Source organism: Carettochelys insculpta, chromosome 1 (genome assembly GCF_033958435.1).
Source record: "Carettochelys insculpta isolate YL-2023 chromosome 1, ASM3395843v1, whole genome shotgun sequence".
Taxonomy (NCBI): Eukaryota; Metazoa; Chordata; order Testudines; family Carettochelyidae; genus Carettochelys; species Carettochelys insculpta.
The window spans coordinates 28170001-28189902 of NC_134137.1; the positions used below are offsets into that span (position 1 = coordinate 28170001).

At 42.7% G+C, this 19902-nt stretch overlaps 1 protein-coding gene across 5 annotated transcripts in view; it reads right to left on the reverse strand.

Annotated features, from left to right (window-relative positions):
* The window catches only part of GRM5 (glutamate metabotropic receptor 5), a 381523-nt gene that overhangs the window by 83283 nt on the left and 278338 nt on the right, over positions 1 to 19902 (reverse strand). For all 5 annotated transcript variants that reach the window (XM_074981437.1, XM_074981432.1, XM_074981451.1 and 2 more), the window contains exon 3: positions 2742 to 2977. In XM_074981437.1, the coding sequence (XP_074837538.1) occupies positions 2742 to 2977 (236 nt within the window). The remainder of the gene's footprint in view (positions 1 to 2741; positions 2978 to 19902) is intronic.

The window sequence follows — 19902 nt, forward strand, 5'->3', positions numbered from 1 at the left end:
GTCTGCAAACTTCTCCCTTTCAGCAGTGCTCTAGCTGGGCAGAAAATCGATGGCCTTAGCAACAGCAGTAGTAGTGGCACTCATTTGGGTCAAGTAAATACATTCAATCTGCAAATGAAAAACAGCTGGAAGCTAAAATGGTAACTTCAGCATGAGTCAAAATATATGTGAAGAGATGGAAACTTATCTGAATTTGATAGAAATGAAAGAAGAAAAGCTTTATTCATTTGGAGCTATTTTTCATGTACTCTTTATCTTCACATTTTCATTTTACATGACTCACTGAACTTCCTTCTGCCCTAATAAATAATGACTTTGTAACAGTAAGTGTGTGCTTTTTTGCCTATGCCACAACAAGATCTAGAAGTCCAGCATCAGTCATGAATCTTGTTATGGATTGGTTACTCTACCCCAGAGTGCAATGAGTTAACAGAGGTCTTGTGGGATCAGTGGAGGGGAGTCCTCCAAACAGCCTAGAGAGGCTGCACAGGAAGCAGCTAGTTTGAGGGAGACTGCATTCAGTAGCCAATCAGGGCCCAGGAGACTCGCACAAAAGGATCAGCAAGGCCAGAGAAAGATGCTACAGGGAGCCCAAGTAGTGAGGACTGTGTTCTGAAGGGGCTGCTGGAAAGGTAGCACCTTGGACAGAGCAGTTGCTGGTAGGGAGTGGGGGAACAAGAGGGTGCTCCTGGAGGTCTAGTGAGTCTTCCTGGTTGAAAAGCCTGAGAAGAGGATGAATAAGGTGATGGGGATGCAGAGAAATGGTCCAGGGAATTGACACAGCATTGAACAAAATTTGGGAGGCTGCTATCTACAGGGTTCCTGGGTTGGGACCTGGAGTAGTGGCCAGACCCAGATCTCCACACTACATATGCAACTGAGGGCATGACTGTAGAATTAAGATACTTCCCCAAGAGAAAGAGATGGTGACACAGTCGGAGGGGCAAGTCATTAACAGAATACTATGGAACTTGGACTGAAGCAGGTCTGCAGGCAGAGATAATGACAGGAGAGATGTCGCCTGGAGAAGGTGCTCCAGCTGCAGAGCTAATCCCTGTTATGGCCTGTAGCAGGCACTGCTGTGATTAGTGGATTCCATCACAGTCTATGCACTTTGCATTTGTGGGGCTCAATCTATCTCATCATCTCTGCATGCAGGGATTTAAAAGCACAAGTCAGAGTTTCCAGTCATGGGTGACTAAGTTTACTTACCAAATTCCAGATTTGGGCATCCATGTAAGCAAATTTTGGCTCTAAGTCCTATTACTTATTTCAATATTTTAAAACATATATTGTTTATTTGAATAGTTATTATCAATGTGGTATTACTGCATTCAAATAAAATTGTTGACTACAGGTCAAACTCGGTGCTTGCACGGTGACCTACATCTATTGCTTATTAACCAAGTTATTATTTTACTTATTACCTCACACATTTCCTCCATCCCACCTTCTTGTCTATATCTTGTCTATATCATCCCCCTCCCACAGCTTCTTTAGGCATGCTTTACTCTAATCCCCTTCCAGTCTGTTTAACCCAATCAATGTCTCCCTCTATAATGAGAACATATACTGCACCTGTCCCACATTTTTTAATTTATTAAGTTGTGATGTGTGAACTTTCCTGCCCAACCTACGGTGGACATGTGAAGAAACCCACATCACCTCAACCATTCTGACTGGAAGGGGAAAATTCCTTCCCAGCCCCCAAGGAAAGAGGTCACTAGTGCAATGCACACAGTGTTTGAAGGAGATATACAGTCCAACCCTGATTTAATGGGTGGGAAGGCGGATGGGGCCAACAAATCCCAGTAAGAGAGAGCTTCAGTGGAACTGCCAGGTTACAAATACCAGTCAGGAGCCTAACTTCCAGTGACTTTTAACTAGACACCTATTATTAAGGGACTTAAATGTATTTTGATCACTGCAGATGGACACTTTGGGAGATTTTCAAAAGTACTTATGCCTCTACCTCCGAATCTGGGAAAGCAGAGGGAGCTGGGTGCCTAGTCACTTTTGAAAATCCCACCAGCTGCTTCTCTGCATTTTCAGGCACCTAAATATATCTAAAAATCTGGTCTTAAGTGCCTAAGTTGGCATTTAAGATAGGATGTGAGTTTCTAAATCACTTTGACACTTTTGAGAATTTTTTACTTTAAGACTACATTTACACTACAAAGCTATTTTGAGATACTGAGGTATGCTAAAATAGTAACTCCATGTCTAGGAAACACACTCCATATTTCAAAATATTTTTTGAAATACCAGGCATGCTACTTCAGCATCCCTCTACCCCTTGTTGTGGGAGGAGTAAGGGGTGCCTCAAAATAACCCAGTATTCTGAAATTTGGTACTATGTAGACAGCAACAAATCCTGAAATAGCCTATTTTGAAATTGACTTAAAAGAGGATACACAATTTGTGCTGTGCAAATTGCGTATCTTATTTCAAGGTAAGGACACAGTGTAAATATAGCCTAAGTACCTAGCCCAAAGTCACACAGGAAATCAGTGTCAGTGACTTCTACTTGGGTCTTCTGATCAGGTTAGTACTCCAACTTTTTGCCCAGTCCTCCTCTCAGTGAAAGATCTGGTATCAAAACTGCAGTCTTTCTAATGTCCTTTTTCATACCCATTTCTACAAACCTTCCTGCCACTGAATAGCATTATCTACTTAAATCAAGGTTTTAACTTAAGTGATCTTAACTATAAACAAATAAATAAATAAAACCAACTGCTTACTGTTGCAGGTCTTGTTGTATTTAGTATTCTCCTGTGGAGAGCCCGTCAGCCGGCATTGGAACCTGTGCTGCCAGAATTCTTGAAACCATGGGTTTCGGAGATTGGTTTCTGGCCGAAGCTGCAGGTAATAGTCATCAAACCATTTCACATCAGGAGACTGGAGCTTGATTGTTATTCCACCAACAGCTTCCCGCTGATACCCGTCTGTCACATCGTACCTGTCTGCCCAGCCATCGCTGTAGAGAGAAGTTAAAGAAAGCAAACGCTCTGTGAAAATGCTGCATTATGCACCATTCTGAAGAACTAGTGAAGTGCTCAGTTGCAAATAGCAGTAGTAGACAGATACACATTTGCACCAGAGAATTGAAAGGTGGAGTTTTGTGAAGTATCGATTAAACTTCTATTAGTAGCATTCAGCATTTTCTGTTTTCTTACCATGAACATTCCGTAGTAATCAGTATCTGCTATTTATAGAGTTTGTTTTTAATTTTGTACCTGCAGGAATCCAGACCAGCATTATAAACCACTGCCCCAATCCTGACATTGACGGTGTGCATGTACACCTCTGCACTGCACCGACCCTAAGTAACGTCAGTGGAGTGGTGCTTATTTGCAATATACCTGGGGCTGTGGCTGCTTTAGAATGGCTTCACCTGCTATTCCCAGAGGTATAGATTCTTCACAGCATTAGAGAAAGAGGATATTCTAGCCAAGGAAAACTTAGCCAAAGTTTTATGGAATCTTTTAGTAGTAGTAGTAGGCATCCTTCAGTCTGCATAGACTATGGATCGCAGCCTTTAAAGTTTCAATTGAGGACTTCATTTACAGCGTATATTGTGACTATAAAGACCCACATGAGAGTGACAGTCCTTGCTGCATCTCTTGCAGATGTAGTGGGTGTCTGGCAAGTCCTTATTGTGCTTTCTGTGCGCTCGCTTCTCCTCTGCTAGCTGTCTGATCTTCAACTCGCCCTTCTGAAGGCCCTTGTGTAACCCCTGCCTCCATCTGCTGCGGTTGTCTGCTAGTTCTTCCCAACTGTCCAGCTCAATGTCTACCTCTCTGAGGTCTCTCTTGCAGACATCTTTGTAACGCAGCTGGGGGCGTCCAGGAGGTCTTTTGCCAGAGGCTAGCTCACCATACAGGATGTCTTTTGGAATCCTTCCATCATTCATCCTGTGGACGTGGCCAAGCCAGTGGAGTCGACTCTGCCTGAGGAGGGTGTGCATGGTTGGGATTCCAGCTTGCTCGAAGACGGCGGTGTTGGTCACTCTGTCCTTCCATGATATTCCAAGGATGAACCTGAGGCAGCGCAAGTGGAAGACGTTCAGCCTCTTTTCCTGGTGGGCATACAGGGTCCAAGTCTTGCTGCCATAAAGGAGGGTGCTGAGGATGCAGGCTCGATAGACTTGCATTTTGGTGTGAGTGTACAGCTTGTTGTTATTCCACTCTCTTGCTGAGTCTGGACAGAGTTGTGGCCGCTTTTCCGATCCTCCTATTGAGCTCAGTGTCCAACAACAGGGTGTCAGTGATGGTGGACCCGAGGTAAACGAACTCGTGGACGACCTCTAACATGTAGTTGTCAGTGCTGATTGATGGGGATTCAGCAACATCCTGACCGAGTACATTTGTCTTCTTTAGGCTCATGGTAAGCCCAAAGTCCTTGCACGCTTTGGAGAACTGATCCAGCAGTTTTTGAAGCTTGTCTTCTGTGTGAAACACTACAGCAGCATCATCTGCGAACAGCATGTCTCTGATGAGGACTTCTCGCACCTTAGACTTCACTTTCAGCCTTGCAAGGTTAAACAGTTTCCCATCAGATCTTGTGTGCAGCAAGATGCCCTCTGTTGAAGATCCAAAGGCATGCTTCAGGAGGAGTGCAAAGAAGATCCCAAACAATGTCGGAGCAAGCACGCATCCTTGTTTGACGCCGCTCCTGATTCTGAAAGCATCCGATAATCTTATATGGCATCACAAAAACCAAACAGGATGCTGGCTTTTAGTATCATGGCTTAAAAAAAAAAAGAGCCTTATGGTAAACTGAGATGTCGATGGTAAACTGCCAAATGATAACAGCCATCAAGCTGTCCATTAGCAATTGTCCTCCATTTGTTTTACTTAAAATTCCACCACAACGTTGACTCTGAAATCTGAGAAGAGCTTGTAGAAATACAGGGGAAAAATCACGAACACTTCAGTGGAATTCTCCATGTACAAGTTTTCTTTTCTTTCATAGAAATTCAAAATTTTGAAAAATTTTCCATAGAGCAATTGAAGTTCTGAAAGTCTCATCTAGCTCTACCTTCAAATTATACATGTCAACATATCAGCAGGAATCATTTACATGTCTATCTTAGTGCTACAGTTAAAAAAATAGTTAAATGTAGGAATAATCTAAATGTGTTTAGTATATTCAAAAGAGTCATCTCCTGTTTAGCACAATTTCAAAATTTTCCATCCTGTATGGCAAAGTAATATGGAACTGAAGAACAAATAACAGTTCTTCTCTAGGATTTTTTCAATCATCTTAGCAGAATTCTATCCACACTATAGAATTGTTGAGGATCATTTAAAAAAACTCCAAATCCATACTTTTAGAAAGTATGTTACTTCAGTAATGAATGTCATGGGTTGTTAAAGCTATAGCAACAAAATACTATTCATTAAAATCTTTTTCTTGGGGGACACTAATGATTTAAGTTTGTAATATGAAAAATGAGAATTCTAGGCCATATGCTCTCCTTCCCTATTTTTCCATGAATTAACTTCTGGTTTCAATATCATTGGAAACAGACTATCTTAGCTTCTTTGCGCATTAGAAAAGTAGGGACTTAGCACAGGAAATCTAGGTATTTCACCAGCATTTTACAAGCAATATACTTATGTTCTTGTGATGTCTAAAATGCATGGTTGGAGAAAAGTGATTAGGGAAAATATACAAGCAAATAGATGCAGAAGTATCCAACTTCTCAGGTGCAATGGAAAAGATCTTATGTTTGATATAGTAAGTGCCCATGAAGGCTGAGAAAGACTCAGAAATGGTACAGCAGACTGCAGAAAAAGGCATCCATAACAAAGAAGAAGGAAGGTGCATATGCTGTAACTACTAAAATGTTGGTTGAATTAAAAGACCAGACAAGAGGTCCATCATAAAGGGCCTTGATTAGAGCAGCTGCAGCCCACAGAAATAGGTCAGCCCCTAGGAAGAGTGCCTGGGTGCAGCAGTGTAAGGCTCTGAACAGAAAACCTGGCATCCTGTCCATTAAAATTCTTGAGAGCTATCCCCTCCCCAGATTCATTTTTGTGTTTGTTTCAGTTTTGCAGCCAAATCAATAAAGGAAGCATAGCACACAGTTATGTCTCCTATCAGCTCCCACCGTGTTTGTCTCTGGCTCCTTCTTTGCTAGGTCCGAATATACGTAACCTTTGGCAATGAGAAATTTATATCCCACAAATGCCCAGTGTTCCCACTGACTGAACACAAAGAAGCCAAAATGAATAACACTATGAAAAATGGGAGAAAGTTCATCTAGACGCACAGGGGGCAGATTTCTTGTTTTGCCCCTCGGACAGTAGAAGCAGCAGCCTAGAGGGGGCAAATAGGTAAATAAAGATGGAAAAAAAGGTACAATTTCTGCAATTACTGACAGAACTGGTTAAACACAACAGTGAAGAGGAAACAAGCAGCCATCTTTGTTGACCATGTGGAAGCAGGGAGGTAAACAGCCTGCAGCCTGCACTGAGGGTCTATAGCCAGCAGAGAGAGCCCAAACACAGATGAAGGAGGAATTCTGCAGTTTGCGGTGTAAGCACATGGCCAACAGAGGGCATACAAATAGTTCAGTAATCAAAAAAAGAAAAGAATTTCTCTGTTCCCAGGTTCATGGACAGCAATTTTGGGTCCCAGGGCAGAACAGTCAATGGGCCCCACCCACACACACACAAGCAGCACCCACGTGGACACAATCTGCCTAACATTTGGGCAGTGCTGGGCACTCTGCTGGCGGGTGCCCGGCTAGCCGCCAGCGTGGCTGCCGAGCTTGCTTTTCCAGCATAGCCAGGCCTTCCACAGGCCTGCCTGGTAGGAATGCCAACAGTCTAATCGCACAAACCCAGAGACACTTGCCCCACCCTTTCTCTGAAGCCATGCCCCTGTGCCACCCCTTCTGCAAGGCCCCATCGCCTGTTCATTCCATCCCCCCTTCCCTCTGCCACTCACTCTCCTCCACCCTCACTCACTTTCCCTAGGCTGGGGAAGGGGGTTAGGATATGGGAGGGGGTGAGGGGTTGGGTTGTGGGAGGGAGTTTGGGTGTAGGGGACGTGCTCTAGGCCAACACAGAGGGTTGAGGTATATGAGGAGGTGAAGTGCTTAATCTGGGTGGTTCTCGAAAGTGACCAGTACACCCTATGGGAGCAGCTCCTATGTGGGTGACATGGGGACGGTCTCTGTGTGTCGGTGCCTGCAGGCACTGCTGCACAGCTCCCACTGGCTGCAGTTTTGGGCCAATGGGAACTGCTAAGTTGGTGTTCAGGGCAAGGACAGTGCAGGGCGACTTCCTCTCTGCCCCCACGGGCCATAGGGATGGTGTTACCTGCTTTTGAGAATGGCGTGAAGTGAGGACAGGCAGAAAGCCTACTTAGTACCATTGTGCTGCCGGCAAAAGTGGCAGGAGCTGGAGACCCCCAGGCCCTTTTATTTTGCCAAAGCCACTGGGCATTTGTCCCCTTTGCCCCCCACCCATCCTCTCATGGACCTGCCCATTTCAGGAGATACCCAGGAGATATGAAATGCAACAGAAGAACAGTAAAATGGCACCTTTTGCTGGCAAGGATGGTGAGTTTGATGACAACTGTGAATTATGGGCAGTATATCTCAAACATTTTGAACTATTTGCAACCTGCAACACCTTTCCAGATGGACAATGGGTTTCAACCATGCGTACAGTGATGGCTCCATAGGGCTACTGACTGCTGTGTGATCTGTTATCTCCAACTGTGTCTGGAACTGTCATGCACATCACAATTACTGCAGCAGTGCAGGGACATTTTTCTCCTATTCCATCAGTGCTAGCAGAATGTATCAGTGACATCACAAAAGTGCAGAGTTAGAAGCACTGTTTGATGTTGCTCTAAGGAGATTGTCAGAACACCATCAGTTTGAACAAACACTAACTGGTGTCATGCATCTCTGAATAATGCAATAGCCAGGTCCAGAAGAAGTTATTGACTATATTAGTGCTTACACCTACAAAGGCTGTTGAAGTAGTAGTTGCAATGGAGACTGCACAGAAGGATTCTCCAGAATTTAGCGTGAATTGAAAAATGCATCTCAAGAATCACTGATACAAAGGACCACCAGAACACAAGGACTTTTCATGTGGTTATAGTGCACAAGAGCATTAGTGACCCAGACCAGGACTTAGGACTACACATGTTACTGCAAGATGGAGTCAGAGATTTTGTCTGCATCACACTTTGGTGGAAGGAATTCTTACAAGAATGGAGTTTGATACTAGAGCTGCCATCTTGCTGGCTTCTTCATCTACCTAACCACAGATTTTGTCACAAGTTCTTCTGGAGGAAACATTCATGATTTGGAAGTTGTACACTGGAAAAAAAGGTGATCCCAAATGTGATACTGCAGATGAGAGTTCAGCTGTATGTCTAATCAGGTTTTTTTCCCCTTTGTCCAGTAGCACTTTAAAGACTAACAAAATAATTTATTAGGTGGTGAGCTTTCGTGGGATAGACCCACTTCTTCAGACCATAGCCATACCAGCTGTCTGAAGAAGTGAGTCTATCCCATGAAAGCTCACCACCTAATAAATTATTTTGTTAGTCTTTAAAGTGCTACTGGACTGCTTTTTTGTTTTGATAGTATATAGACTAACACAGCTATCTCTCTGTTACTTTTCCCTTTGTGTGTGACTGAAGAGAAGTATCTAACATTTGGCAGATTTTAGCTTGACAAGCTCAAGGTGACTAGGACTTACATTGAGGCAATCCAAATGTACCTAAAATCTTCAAGAAATACTGGCTAGTTACACCAAATATTTTGGAAAAGAGCTTGAGCAATGTGCCAGTGAAAATCACTGTTAAGTCTGACAGACAGCCAAAATAGTGCAAACCCAGAGATGTTCCTGTGCTATGAAGCCTCAAGTGGTCAGGACTATTTATCTCAGCAAAATTCTTCTGGAATAGTTTATTCCGGAGTTATTATTCCAAAATAAAATATTCCAGAATAATGAGTCTGCACTACAGGGAAGCCCCAGAATAAGCAAAATTTATTCCAAAATAGTGTGTCTACACACAATAGATCTTATTTTGGATTAGAGTCTGTTGGAAGTACAACTCCCAGGGACTCTAATCCAAAATACTGTGTCTATACAAAAGAATTATTTCAGAATAAACTATTCCAAATATCTTATTTTGAAATAGCCCCTATTCTCTGTCTACACAGTCCCTATTTTGAAAGATACATTTCGAAATAGGCACTATTCCTGGTGGAATGAGGTTTTCCAAATTGGAAATAAGCCACCCACTATTTCCAAATTATTTCAAAATAGAGGTTGCATGACAGTTATTTTGAAATAGCAGCAGTTATTCTGAAATAACTTTGCTGTGTAGGTCTGTGACATTTTTAATGGAAATAAAATATTTTTCCCAACTAGCTTTTCCCCTAGTATTGTTCATTTAAATAGTCTTTTACATTTTTGAACAAAGGCATTTTAAAAACATTACAGCTCTAGTTACACTGGCAAGTTTTGTTGGTAAAACCCTGGTTTTGTCTACAAAACTCATGGAGCATAAACACACAAAATGAATTTTGGTGAAAGCATCTTCACAAAACACAGCACTTTTGCCAGCAGCATTCTTACTCAAAAGCTTTGTGGCAGAACGCTGTTGTTGACAGATTCTGTTGACAAAAAAGCTGTGTAAACTCCCACAGGGGGCCTCTGTCGACAGACCGGGCATGCACAACAATGGGCAGCCCTGTCTGCTGTGTTTCCAGGTGCCTCTTTTGCTGAGAGAGCATCTGAGCTGCCCAGCTGCTCTGTCGACAGAGTGGAGCACTCTCCGGATTTGATTTTGTGTGTGACCATACTGTCAGCAGTTGTTTTGTTGGGAAATCTCCTCCTACAGTGACTTCTGTTGACAGAGCACTGTAGTGTAACTGTAGCCTACCAGCTTAGACACTTTCTCCAAGAATTTCACAAAAACATGGATCCAGATACCTGCATTTTGAAGTTCTTATTATGCATTATTGACTTATGCACAAAATCCAATTAACTTCACAGATATGAACACTCCAAGCTATATTGGGCTCTGGCATATGAAGATATAATACCAATAAAGTCAATGGAGTTACAGCAGGTCTGAGTAATTATGATGTGCTTACACAAACCAAAAAGACCCACCAACCAATTGCACCTGTGATTTACAGCTGCCTCCTCTTGCAACTTCTGCATTTCAGAATGTCATTTTCTTTTTTCTGATCAAAAATGCCACAATTCCTTGGCATATTTTATAACCTTTTTATGCCTCAGCCATTGGATTTAGCCTTCCCTCAGTAATTAGCATTACTTCTGGAGAGAGCTTCTTGTCAGTACGTTCTGTTAAGTTACGCAATAAACTCCTAAGAGTAATAGTGGGGTTTCCATCACCTGTTATCCTATAAACAGACTGGAAAGCACCAGAAAATATTCCAAAGCACAAGCCTGGGGGCAAACAAGATGATCTAGTAGGTTGTCTTCCATCTTTGATTTAAATGGGTTAAAATCATAGCTGCCGCCTAGCAGTGTACAGGGAAGAGGTGAGAGGCCAGAAAAATTTCATTTTCTTGTGCAAAAAGCTAGTGTGACTGCTGCTTCCCACGTGCAGCCATGTGTGCTCGTGCAATAACTTCCCTTCCATGAAGAATCCTAGACCATCAGCACCAAAATTGGACTAAAGGCTGCTTGGGCTCATGGAGGCACTCTAATAAACACTCTATAGCTGTGTCTACACGTGCACGCGACTTCGAAGTAGCGGCACTAACATCGAAATAGCGCCCGTCGCGGCTACACGCGTCGGGCGCTATTTCGAAGTTACCTTCGACGTTAGGCGGCGAGACGTCGAAGTCGCTAACCTCATGAGGGGATCGGAATAGCGCCCTACTTCGACGTTCAACGTCGAAGTAGGGACCGTGTAGACGATCTGCGTCCCGCAACTTCGAAATTGTGGGGTCCTCCATGGCAGCCATCAGCTGAGGGGTTGAGAGACGCTGTCTCTCCAGCCCGTGCGGGGCTCTATGGTCACCGTGTGCAGCAGCCCTTAGCCCAGGGCTTCTGGCTGCTGCTGCTGCAGCGGGGGATTCATGCTGCATGCACAGGGTCTGCAACTCGTTGTCGGCTCTGTGTATCTTGTGCTGTTTAGTGCAAGTGTGTCTGGGAGGGGCCCTTTAAGGGAGCAGCTGGCTGTTGAGTCCGCCCTGTGACCCTGTCTGCAGCTGTGCCTGGCACCCTTATTTCGATGTGTGCTACTGTGGCGTGTAGACGTTCCCTCGCTGCGCCTATTTCGATGTGGTGCTGCACAACGTTGATGTTGAACGTCGACGTTGCCAGCCCTGGAGGACGTGTAGACGTTATTCATCGAAATAGCCTATTTCGATGTCGCCACATCGAAATAGGCTACTTCGAAGTAGGCTTCACGTGTAGACGTAGCCTATGTGACCCAGCTATTAGAGAACAAAAATTGATGCCAGAATGTGTTAAGCTAACACTGTTAGCCGTGTCCCACCCCATACGATATCCCACAGACCACTATGAGGGGACTGCAAATGACACCTCTACAAAATTGCAGCAAGGATTGCAAATAGCTGCACTTGGAGGCTCTGTGCTAGCTATTGAACTCACAATGTCATCAGCCATTGTCATCTTAGAAATGCAGCTCACCCGATACCAGTACAGCTCCATTTCTAGTAATCCTACAATGACCTTCTGAGTCTACGCAAAAAGCAGAATGCTGCATTTATACAGAGTGCTACGCAGTTTAAATCTCTGCCCAGCCATGATGCAAAGCTGCCACTCAAAAGTAGCATTTTGTCAATGAGGTCCATACCTTAGAATTATTATTCTTATTTAGTAATTTGAGGTGGTACAATCCTGACTGGGCCTTCACATGCAATCGCCATTGTGCTGAGCATTGACCACCACAGACAGATGTGGTCCACAGCCCAAGGAGTTTAAATTCTATTTGGTTCCAGATGTAACAGGAGAATGTGATGCACCTATTATTGCGTGCTTTTGCACTTTAGGGTATTACTCCTTCCTACTCATAGATTATGTTTTCACTTATTTATCTGTTTAGTCACTTCAATAACAGATGCTCTGTGTGGCCTCAAAGGATTCAATTTTTTTATTTGTTGTTATTAGATTTTTTTTTGTTTTTCCCACAGATTTTGTAAGTGATGAACATGGACTTTTATTATGTATAAGCTATTTCAATCAGATTCATACCTTTCTATATTCTGTGTTTTCTTGTGTTTATAGTTTACATTAAAATCAATAAAAGTAAAGTTTGAAACAATTCATCTGCTGCACAATGTATTTTAGCACTTTGAAGTCACCTTCACATGAAGCACTGACTTGATATGCATTTTAATTTTATTGTATTGATAATTGTTATGCATCCTGGAACACTACAGATTTGGAACTGTGGGTGATGACAATCAATTCCTTGCTTTCAAATACTCGTTGAGCAGCATTTTATCACCAAGCTGTATGGGAATGAGCCCTTATGCTTTTGTAATAATGTGCCATTTTTTTTCTACACCAAGTTGTATATGTTTGAATGTAATGTAGATATTTCTTCTGAGCTACATCTACACTAGTGAGTTTTCCTGAAAAAGCCGGTGCTCTTTCAAAAAATCCTGCAGAGTGTCTACACACAAAATACATTCTTTCAATATGAAATCAGAAGAATGTAGCACTTTTTCCGGCATCCCTCTTGCTCTCCCAGCCTACACCTACTCTAGAAGCATGGCTGTTTCTACACTTGCCACTTTCGCTAATAAACAGGCCAAAATATGCTAATAAGGTGTGGATGTAAATTCCCAGTGCCTCAGCAGACGGTCACATGATTTGGATGCTCTTCCAGACTCCAAAATGGTGTGTCAAATTTTGGGAAGAAGGGGCCTCCAGAAGGAGGACTTCCTTCTGGAAGACCCCCTGGGAGCCGCGCTTCTACATGCCATTTTGGAGTCCGGAAGAGTGTCTTCTGGACTCCAAATCACGTGACTGTATGCTAATGAAATGATGGGAATTTGCATCCACACCTCATTAGCATATTTTGGGCCATTTACTAGCATGACACTTTTGGAGAAAATGGAGTGTGTGGAAACAGCCTATCAAAAGAATGGATAGATTTTTTTTCAATCTGCTTTTTTATGGGTGGATGCATTCTTTCAAAAGAAGTTTTTTCAGAAGAGATCTTCTGGAAGAACATCTTTTGAAGGATCAGTGTAATGTAGCTATAGCCCTGGTGAACACCTGTAATTTGTTAAATTTAGGTGAGTGACACTTTGAAATGAGTGTGGGAAGAATGGAGATCGGCAGGCCACTCACTGGCTTTGTTAAGATTGTAATGTCTTGTCTTTGTCTTCCCGTGTGGTTATAAGAAGACATGATTTTTAGAGAAAAGGAATATTTAGTCAAAAGGAGTCCTCTAGATATTTTGAGGCATATAACACCTGATGTTTCCACCAACATCAAACAACTCGGTAGACACCTTGGATGTGTGATTAAGTCTGCTAATTATTTTGGAGTGTACAAACTTTGCCCAGAGAAGGAGGGGTGCAATGGCATATGGCAGTCTGGCTATGTCTACACTACTCTTCAAAGGGGGCCTGGTAACCAGGGCAATGGGAGATTACTAATGAAGTGGTGCAATGCATATGCAGCACTTCATTAGGTAAATTCTCCCCTGCGGCAACTTCGAAGGGCAGACTTAGCCATAGACAAAGCGTATGTGTTGCACCTAAATCACAAAAAAAATGAATAGATTTACATCTGGTGTAGTTCAGAAGTGAGATCTGCAAAGAATAGACAATGCTCCACCTTGATACAAGCTGTCTTGTCTAGCTGCTCAGACTGAAATAGAGCATTGGATGCCAGAATCTGTATATTCTGTATTAAAGAGAAGGATAGCTCAGTAATACATTATGGAGCACACAGGATGTTTTTCAGCTTCTCTGCCCACTCCTGAATTACTCAGTTGTAAATGAGACAAGGTGAGTGAAGTAATAGCTTTTATTGAACCAGCTTCTATTTGTGTAAGAGCATAAGCTTATAAAATCATAAGCTCAACAGGAGGTGGTCCATCAAAAGATGTTACTTCATCCACCTTGTCTCTGATATCCTGGGAACAGCCCAGCTACAACAACATGGTATACAAACAGTTGTGAATGGCAACCAAATATTTGGTGTACAACAAACAATCCTGGATGTATAAAAATAAAGCATCATGGACCAATGACTGATAAGAAAAAAAATCTCTAGACAATTTTCTAAGGATCTACTCATTTCAGTCTGTAAGCTGGACAAAGCAAAGCAGTAGCCCTACTTTTATATCTGAGATCACACTGAATATCTAAACGTACAAAGAGTGTGTTTTGCACTGAGAGTTATCATATTCAGCTACTGCTTGCCCATTCCAATTTCTTCAATTAGATCCATAACAGAATATTTTGTCAAGGAAAGAGGGTATGAGCATTTATTGAGAAAGACCACAAAGTAGTTTAGTTTCATCATTTGTTGGGAGTCAAAAGAGTTGAAATAAAATGGTTTATATTGCACCTGTGTAAGAGGGCGTGCCCTTGCATTAATCAGAATGAAGGATTGCTTTTTGAAGGTGATAAAATCACTCTGAATGCTTTACACTGCAATCTTCTTGACAATCATGGCTTTTAGAAATGTGGGATTACTGCAAATATGACATCACTGACAGCAAAGAAAATCATAAAGGAAAAAGTAAGTAACAATGTATCTCTATACCTAAAATGTTTATTTATTTAATCAGACTATGCTCTTTAAGTTTTGTTTACTGGGCGTTGCAGACTAATACACATTTGCTGTATGCTTAACAACCATATAACAGCAACACCTAGGCTGTGTCTACACTAGCAAGTTCTTTTGGGAAATTGGGCCTTCTTTTGAAAGAACACATGGCGCATCTACACAAAAAATGTACTCTTTCAATCTGAAATTGAAAGAATGAAGCTCTTCTTCTGGAAGCCCTCGGCTGCACTCGGATCAGGAAAAGCACCTTCTTTTGAAAGCTTCTTTCGAAAAAAAAAGGTGTGTAAATCCTCCACGGGCTGTCATGGTCCTGGGTTTTTCAATCCCTGACCCAATCTTTCAAAAGATCAGGGGCTGCATGAATGCTCTCTATCGAAAGAACAGATCGATTTTTTGATCTGCTTTTTTGTGTGTGGATGTGCTCTTTCTAAAGAAGTTTTTTTTTGAAGAGATCTTCCAGAAGAACTTCTTTCAAAAGATCACTGTAGCATAGACATAGCCCTAGAATCATCTACTGTATGAAAATACAGACAGCCTTAATCAGAGAACATCTTTTCCTTAAAACAATGTCAGAAAGCCACATTTCTGCATTCTATATGCCAAGATGTGAAATGACTTAAAGATGACAGTGGAGAAACTACTTTCGAAAATTTGGTCCATAAGAACATGACACGATCAGTGCAATTTTTCTACCACTGATTAACTCTACATGTGCTTGACAGATAGGATATTTCATTGCATCATGTCCACCAGGGGAAAAATAGCTTACATGTAATTGGATTTCTCTTGGATTTACTGGACCTGCTGTCTACTGAATGATTTTCCATTAGATAGCCAAACACAACTTCTATACATAAGCAGGGGAAAGGAAGAGCAATTTTGAAAGGAGTGCTGCATTCTTTTGATTTACTTTCGAAAGAATGCTTTTTGTGTGAGGATGCTCTGCTGGATCTTTCAAAAGACCCCTCTTCATTTGCAAAATCATTCGAAAGGTCTTGCTAGTGTAGACACAGCCAGCCAGAATGAGGTTTCCCAGAATCAAAATAATGCATCTGTTATTTCAAAATTGTTTCAAAATAGCGGGTGCATTGTTTAGATGCAGCCAAATTTGTTTTGAAATAGCTGCTGTTATTTTGAAATTACTTTGCCATACAGACATAGCCTAATAAGTTCTGTTGTCAGAGCTAGGATTAGAATCCAAGAGGTATTTGTGGTATGAAACCTTGACCCTGTTGAAGTCATTAGGAACGTTGCTGTTGATTTCATTGGGGCCAGATTTACACATTGGTTCCTGTCCTCTGTTCAGGCCACGGGACCTTTTTGTCTTTGTCCTCTGTTGCTTTCTCACCCAGCCCAGGTTGTTTCCAGATTCATGCTGTCTCCCACTTACTGTTACGTTGATCCCCTTACAGTTTCCATCCTGGTAATACTGCTTTGAATTGCATCTGCTTTTACAATGCCCGTCCAAGGCTCTGCCATCTTCCTAAGTTAATTCAAACTTATTCAAGTGTTATGGGCTCCAAATATGAAGTTTTTCAAATTGTTGTCTTGGAATCTGGGCACATTCTCTAGTACTGAGCAGATATGAACATCATAAGAAAGCTTCTATGCACAAAGAAAAGAGGGAAAAGTTTTGAAAGACCCTACATCCTCTACCCTATGACATTAAAAGCCAACTTCTTCCTGAAAACTGTGCATCATAATAAACTCCCCAAAATGACAGATTTAATCTGTAAGAAACACTGAAAGATTTGTGAAGCAAGAATAAAAGGTGCTCTTTTAAAGCAAGCCAACAATCTATTTCAGGACCCACAGCAAGTTTAAACAAGAACATTCTCGCTTCTTAAGAATGTGAAGCAATTTAAAAATGAAGAGTAATTTCATTTCCAGTGTAACTATATTTTATCCAGCTGAAGTAATTTAAATTTCTCATTTCCTCACAGTGGGCAGGTGGGAAGAAGAGAGATTGAAAAAAAAAAACATTTAAATCTTTTTTAAAGAGGAAGCATTTTTATGTACATAACTTGTTTTACAATATACATTTTTCATCAGAAAGAAATATTATATTAATTTAAGCTATTTTTATCTTGAGTGCTTAAAGTTAGACACCTTCAGTAAGTGACCAGATTTTCAAAGATGAGGAACTCCAAATGACTTTTATGACTGTGTGTACATCCCGTAAAGTGCTACATTATGGGAGCGTAAGAATTGCCATGCTGGATCAGAACTTTGTTCCTTCTAGTCAAGTTTCCTGTCTCCACTGGCAGCAAATACCAAAATCTTGTGTCTAAGCTGAGATGTCCATTACAGAAGGCAAAATATTACCCTTTGCCCATTTCAGCAAGGTATGTCAACAGTACAGAGTTATTCTGGAATATCTTATTCTGGGGTTATTATTCCAAAATAAAATATTCTGGAATAATGCATCTACACTACAGGGGAGCCCTAAAATAAGTAAACCTTATTCCAAAATAGTGTGTCTACACTGCACTGCTTTCAGGGGCTCTAATCTGAAATACTGGCTATGTCTACACTCATATACTATGTTGAAGTAGCCTATTTCGAAGTAAGAACATTGAAATAGGCTACTTTGACGTGTATTGTCTACACATCCTCCGGGCTGGTGCCGTCGATGTTCAACGTCGAAGTAGGGATGGGGAACGGCAAAAGGAGCCGCTCCAGAAGGAAATGTGGAGCGTCCACACATACAAGTGCGCCCCATTGAAATAAGGGGCCAGCAAAGCCTGTGGATGGGGTCACAGGCTGGACTAGCCCTTCTGGGGCAACAGCAAGCCGCTCCCTTAAAGGACCCCTCCCAGACACACTTAGCCTGCACAGCAGGAGGTCCACAGAGCTGACAACCAGTTGCAGACCTCGTGCACACAGCATGGATCCCCAGCTGCAGCAGCAGCAGCAGCCAGAAGCCCTGGGCTAAGGGCTGCTGCACATGGTGACCACAGAGCCCTGCAGGGTCTGGGCAGAGCATCTCTCAACCCCTCAGCTGATGGCCGCCATGGAGGACCCTGCTATTTTGATGTGGCAGGTCATGGATCGTCTACACACACCCTACTTCGACGTTGAACATTGAAGTAGCGCTCTATTCCCATCTTTGGATAGGAATAGAGATTTCGATGTCTCGCCGCCTAACATCAATTTCAATATCCAAATAGCTCACGGAGCATGTAGACGCAACGTGTGCTATTTCGACATTGTGCCAGCGACTTCGCAGTAGCCACATAGTGTAGACGCACCCACTATGTCTACACAACTGCTTTATTTCAAAATAAGCTATATACAGTGTAGCCCAAGCCCTAGCCCAAGAGATGTATATGCCTGCTACAGCTTTGGCTAAAAGAGAAACATCTTTAAATCCATGCATGAAGCTCCAGTAGTCCCAGGTTCAATCCTTGCTGTTAATGCCCCTCTGTGGGCCAGCGTTACAGATAGGTGAAAATGAATGACATCCAGAGAAAGCTCACATAATTTTGCATGAAGTGTACTGGGATTGCTGTGTGTATATGAATACACTGCAGCTTTGGGCAAAGGCACCTTAATGTACAAATGCTTGGCTGGTGATTAGAGCTCCACATCACCTGTATAGGCCATAAAGTCTGTGGTCTTCAAAGCTGTGGTTAGAATAGCTTCTCCCCCAGGCCTTGATGCTGCTACTGCCTGTGCCAATATATCCAAAACCAGAGAACAGTCTAACCCGTCCATTGTGTAACAATGCATTTGATTTAAAACAATGGTGAATGATAATAGGCCATGATGGCTACGTCTACACGTGCAGCCAACATCGAAATAGCTTATTTCTATGTTGCGACATCGAAATAGTCTATTTCGATGAATAACGTCTACACGTCCTCCAGGGCCAGCAACGTCGATGTTCAACTTCGACGTTGCTCAGCCCAACATCGAAATAGGCGCAGCGAGGGAACGTCTACACGTCAAAGTAGCACACATCGAAATAGGGATGCCAGGCACAGCTGCAGACAGGGTCACAGGGCGGACTCAACAGCAAGCCGCTCCCTTAAAGGGCCCCTCCCAGACACAGTTGCACTAAACAACACAAGATACACAGAGCTGACAACTGGTTGCAGACCCTGTGCCTGCAGCATAGATCCCCAGCTGCCGCAGAAGCAGCCAGAAGCCCTGGGCTAAGGGCTGCTTCCCACAGTGACCATAGAGCCCCGCAGGGGCTGGAGAGAGAGCATCTCTCAACCCCCCAGCTGATGGCCGCCATGGAGGACCCAGCAATTTCGACGTTGCGGGACGCAGATCGTCTACACGGTCCCTACTTCGACGTTCAACATTGAAGTAGGGCGCTATTCCTATCTCCTCATGAGGTTAGCGACTTCGACGTCTCGCCGCCTAACGTCGAAGTTAACTTCGAAATAGCGCCCGACGCGTGTAGACGCGATGGGCGCTATTTCGAAGTTGGTGCCGCTACTTCGAAGTAGCGTGTACGTGTAGACGCAGCTGATGTGTCATAGATTCATCAATGAATGGGTAGCTGTGTCTTGCTCTGTAGTGTCTGAATAGCTGAAAGATCTCCAAACTAAAGTAATAAACTGCATGGCTCGTATACATTCCAGCTTTTCCTCTCCAATGGCACAGAGATTTCATCACTCTTTGTTTTAAATGTCATTGTAAATGAATCTCCATTTTATTCTGCTTAGATATAGGGGGCCCATATGGCATTCTCTCGAGCAGTCTCTGCTTGTTCCCACTGAAATCAGTGGCAAGACTCCCACTGGCCTCAGGGATTATGGGTTGGTTTCTAGCATCCAATTACCTATGCACAGTCAGAGGCTGGGCTTACTATTTGGCATAATTACATTGACTACAGGAACTCGGGTTGGATCTGAATCAAACCCCCCAGATCTCAACATTCTTGGACTCTGTTTGAAAACCAGTTCCAAATTCTGTGGCCTGATCCTACCTGTGGTAGAAACTTGATTGTTCTCTATCCATGTGAACTAAGAGATGCCTCTTTTGCCCTTAAGCTTCCCTTAGTGGCTATGTCTACACTAGCACGCTACGTCGAAATAGCCTATTTTGAAGTAAGGACATCGAAATAGGCTACTTCAACACGTATCATCTAAAC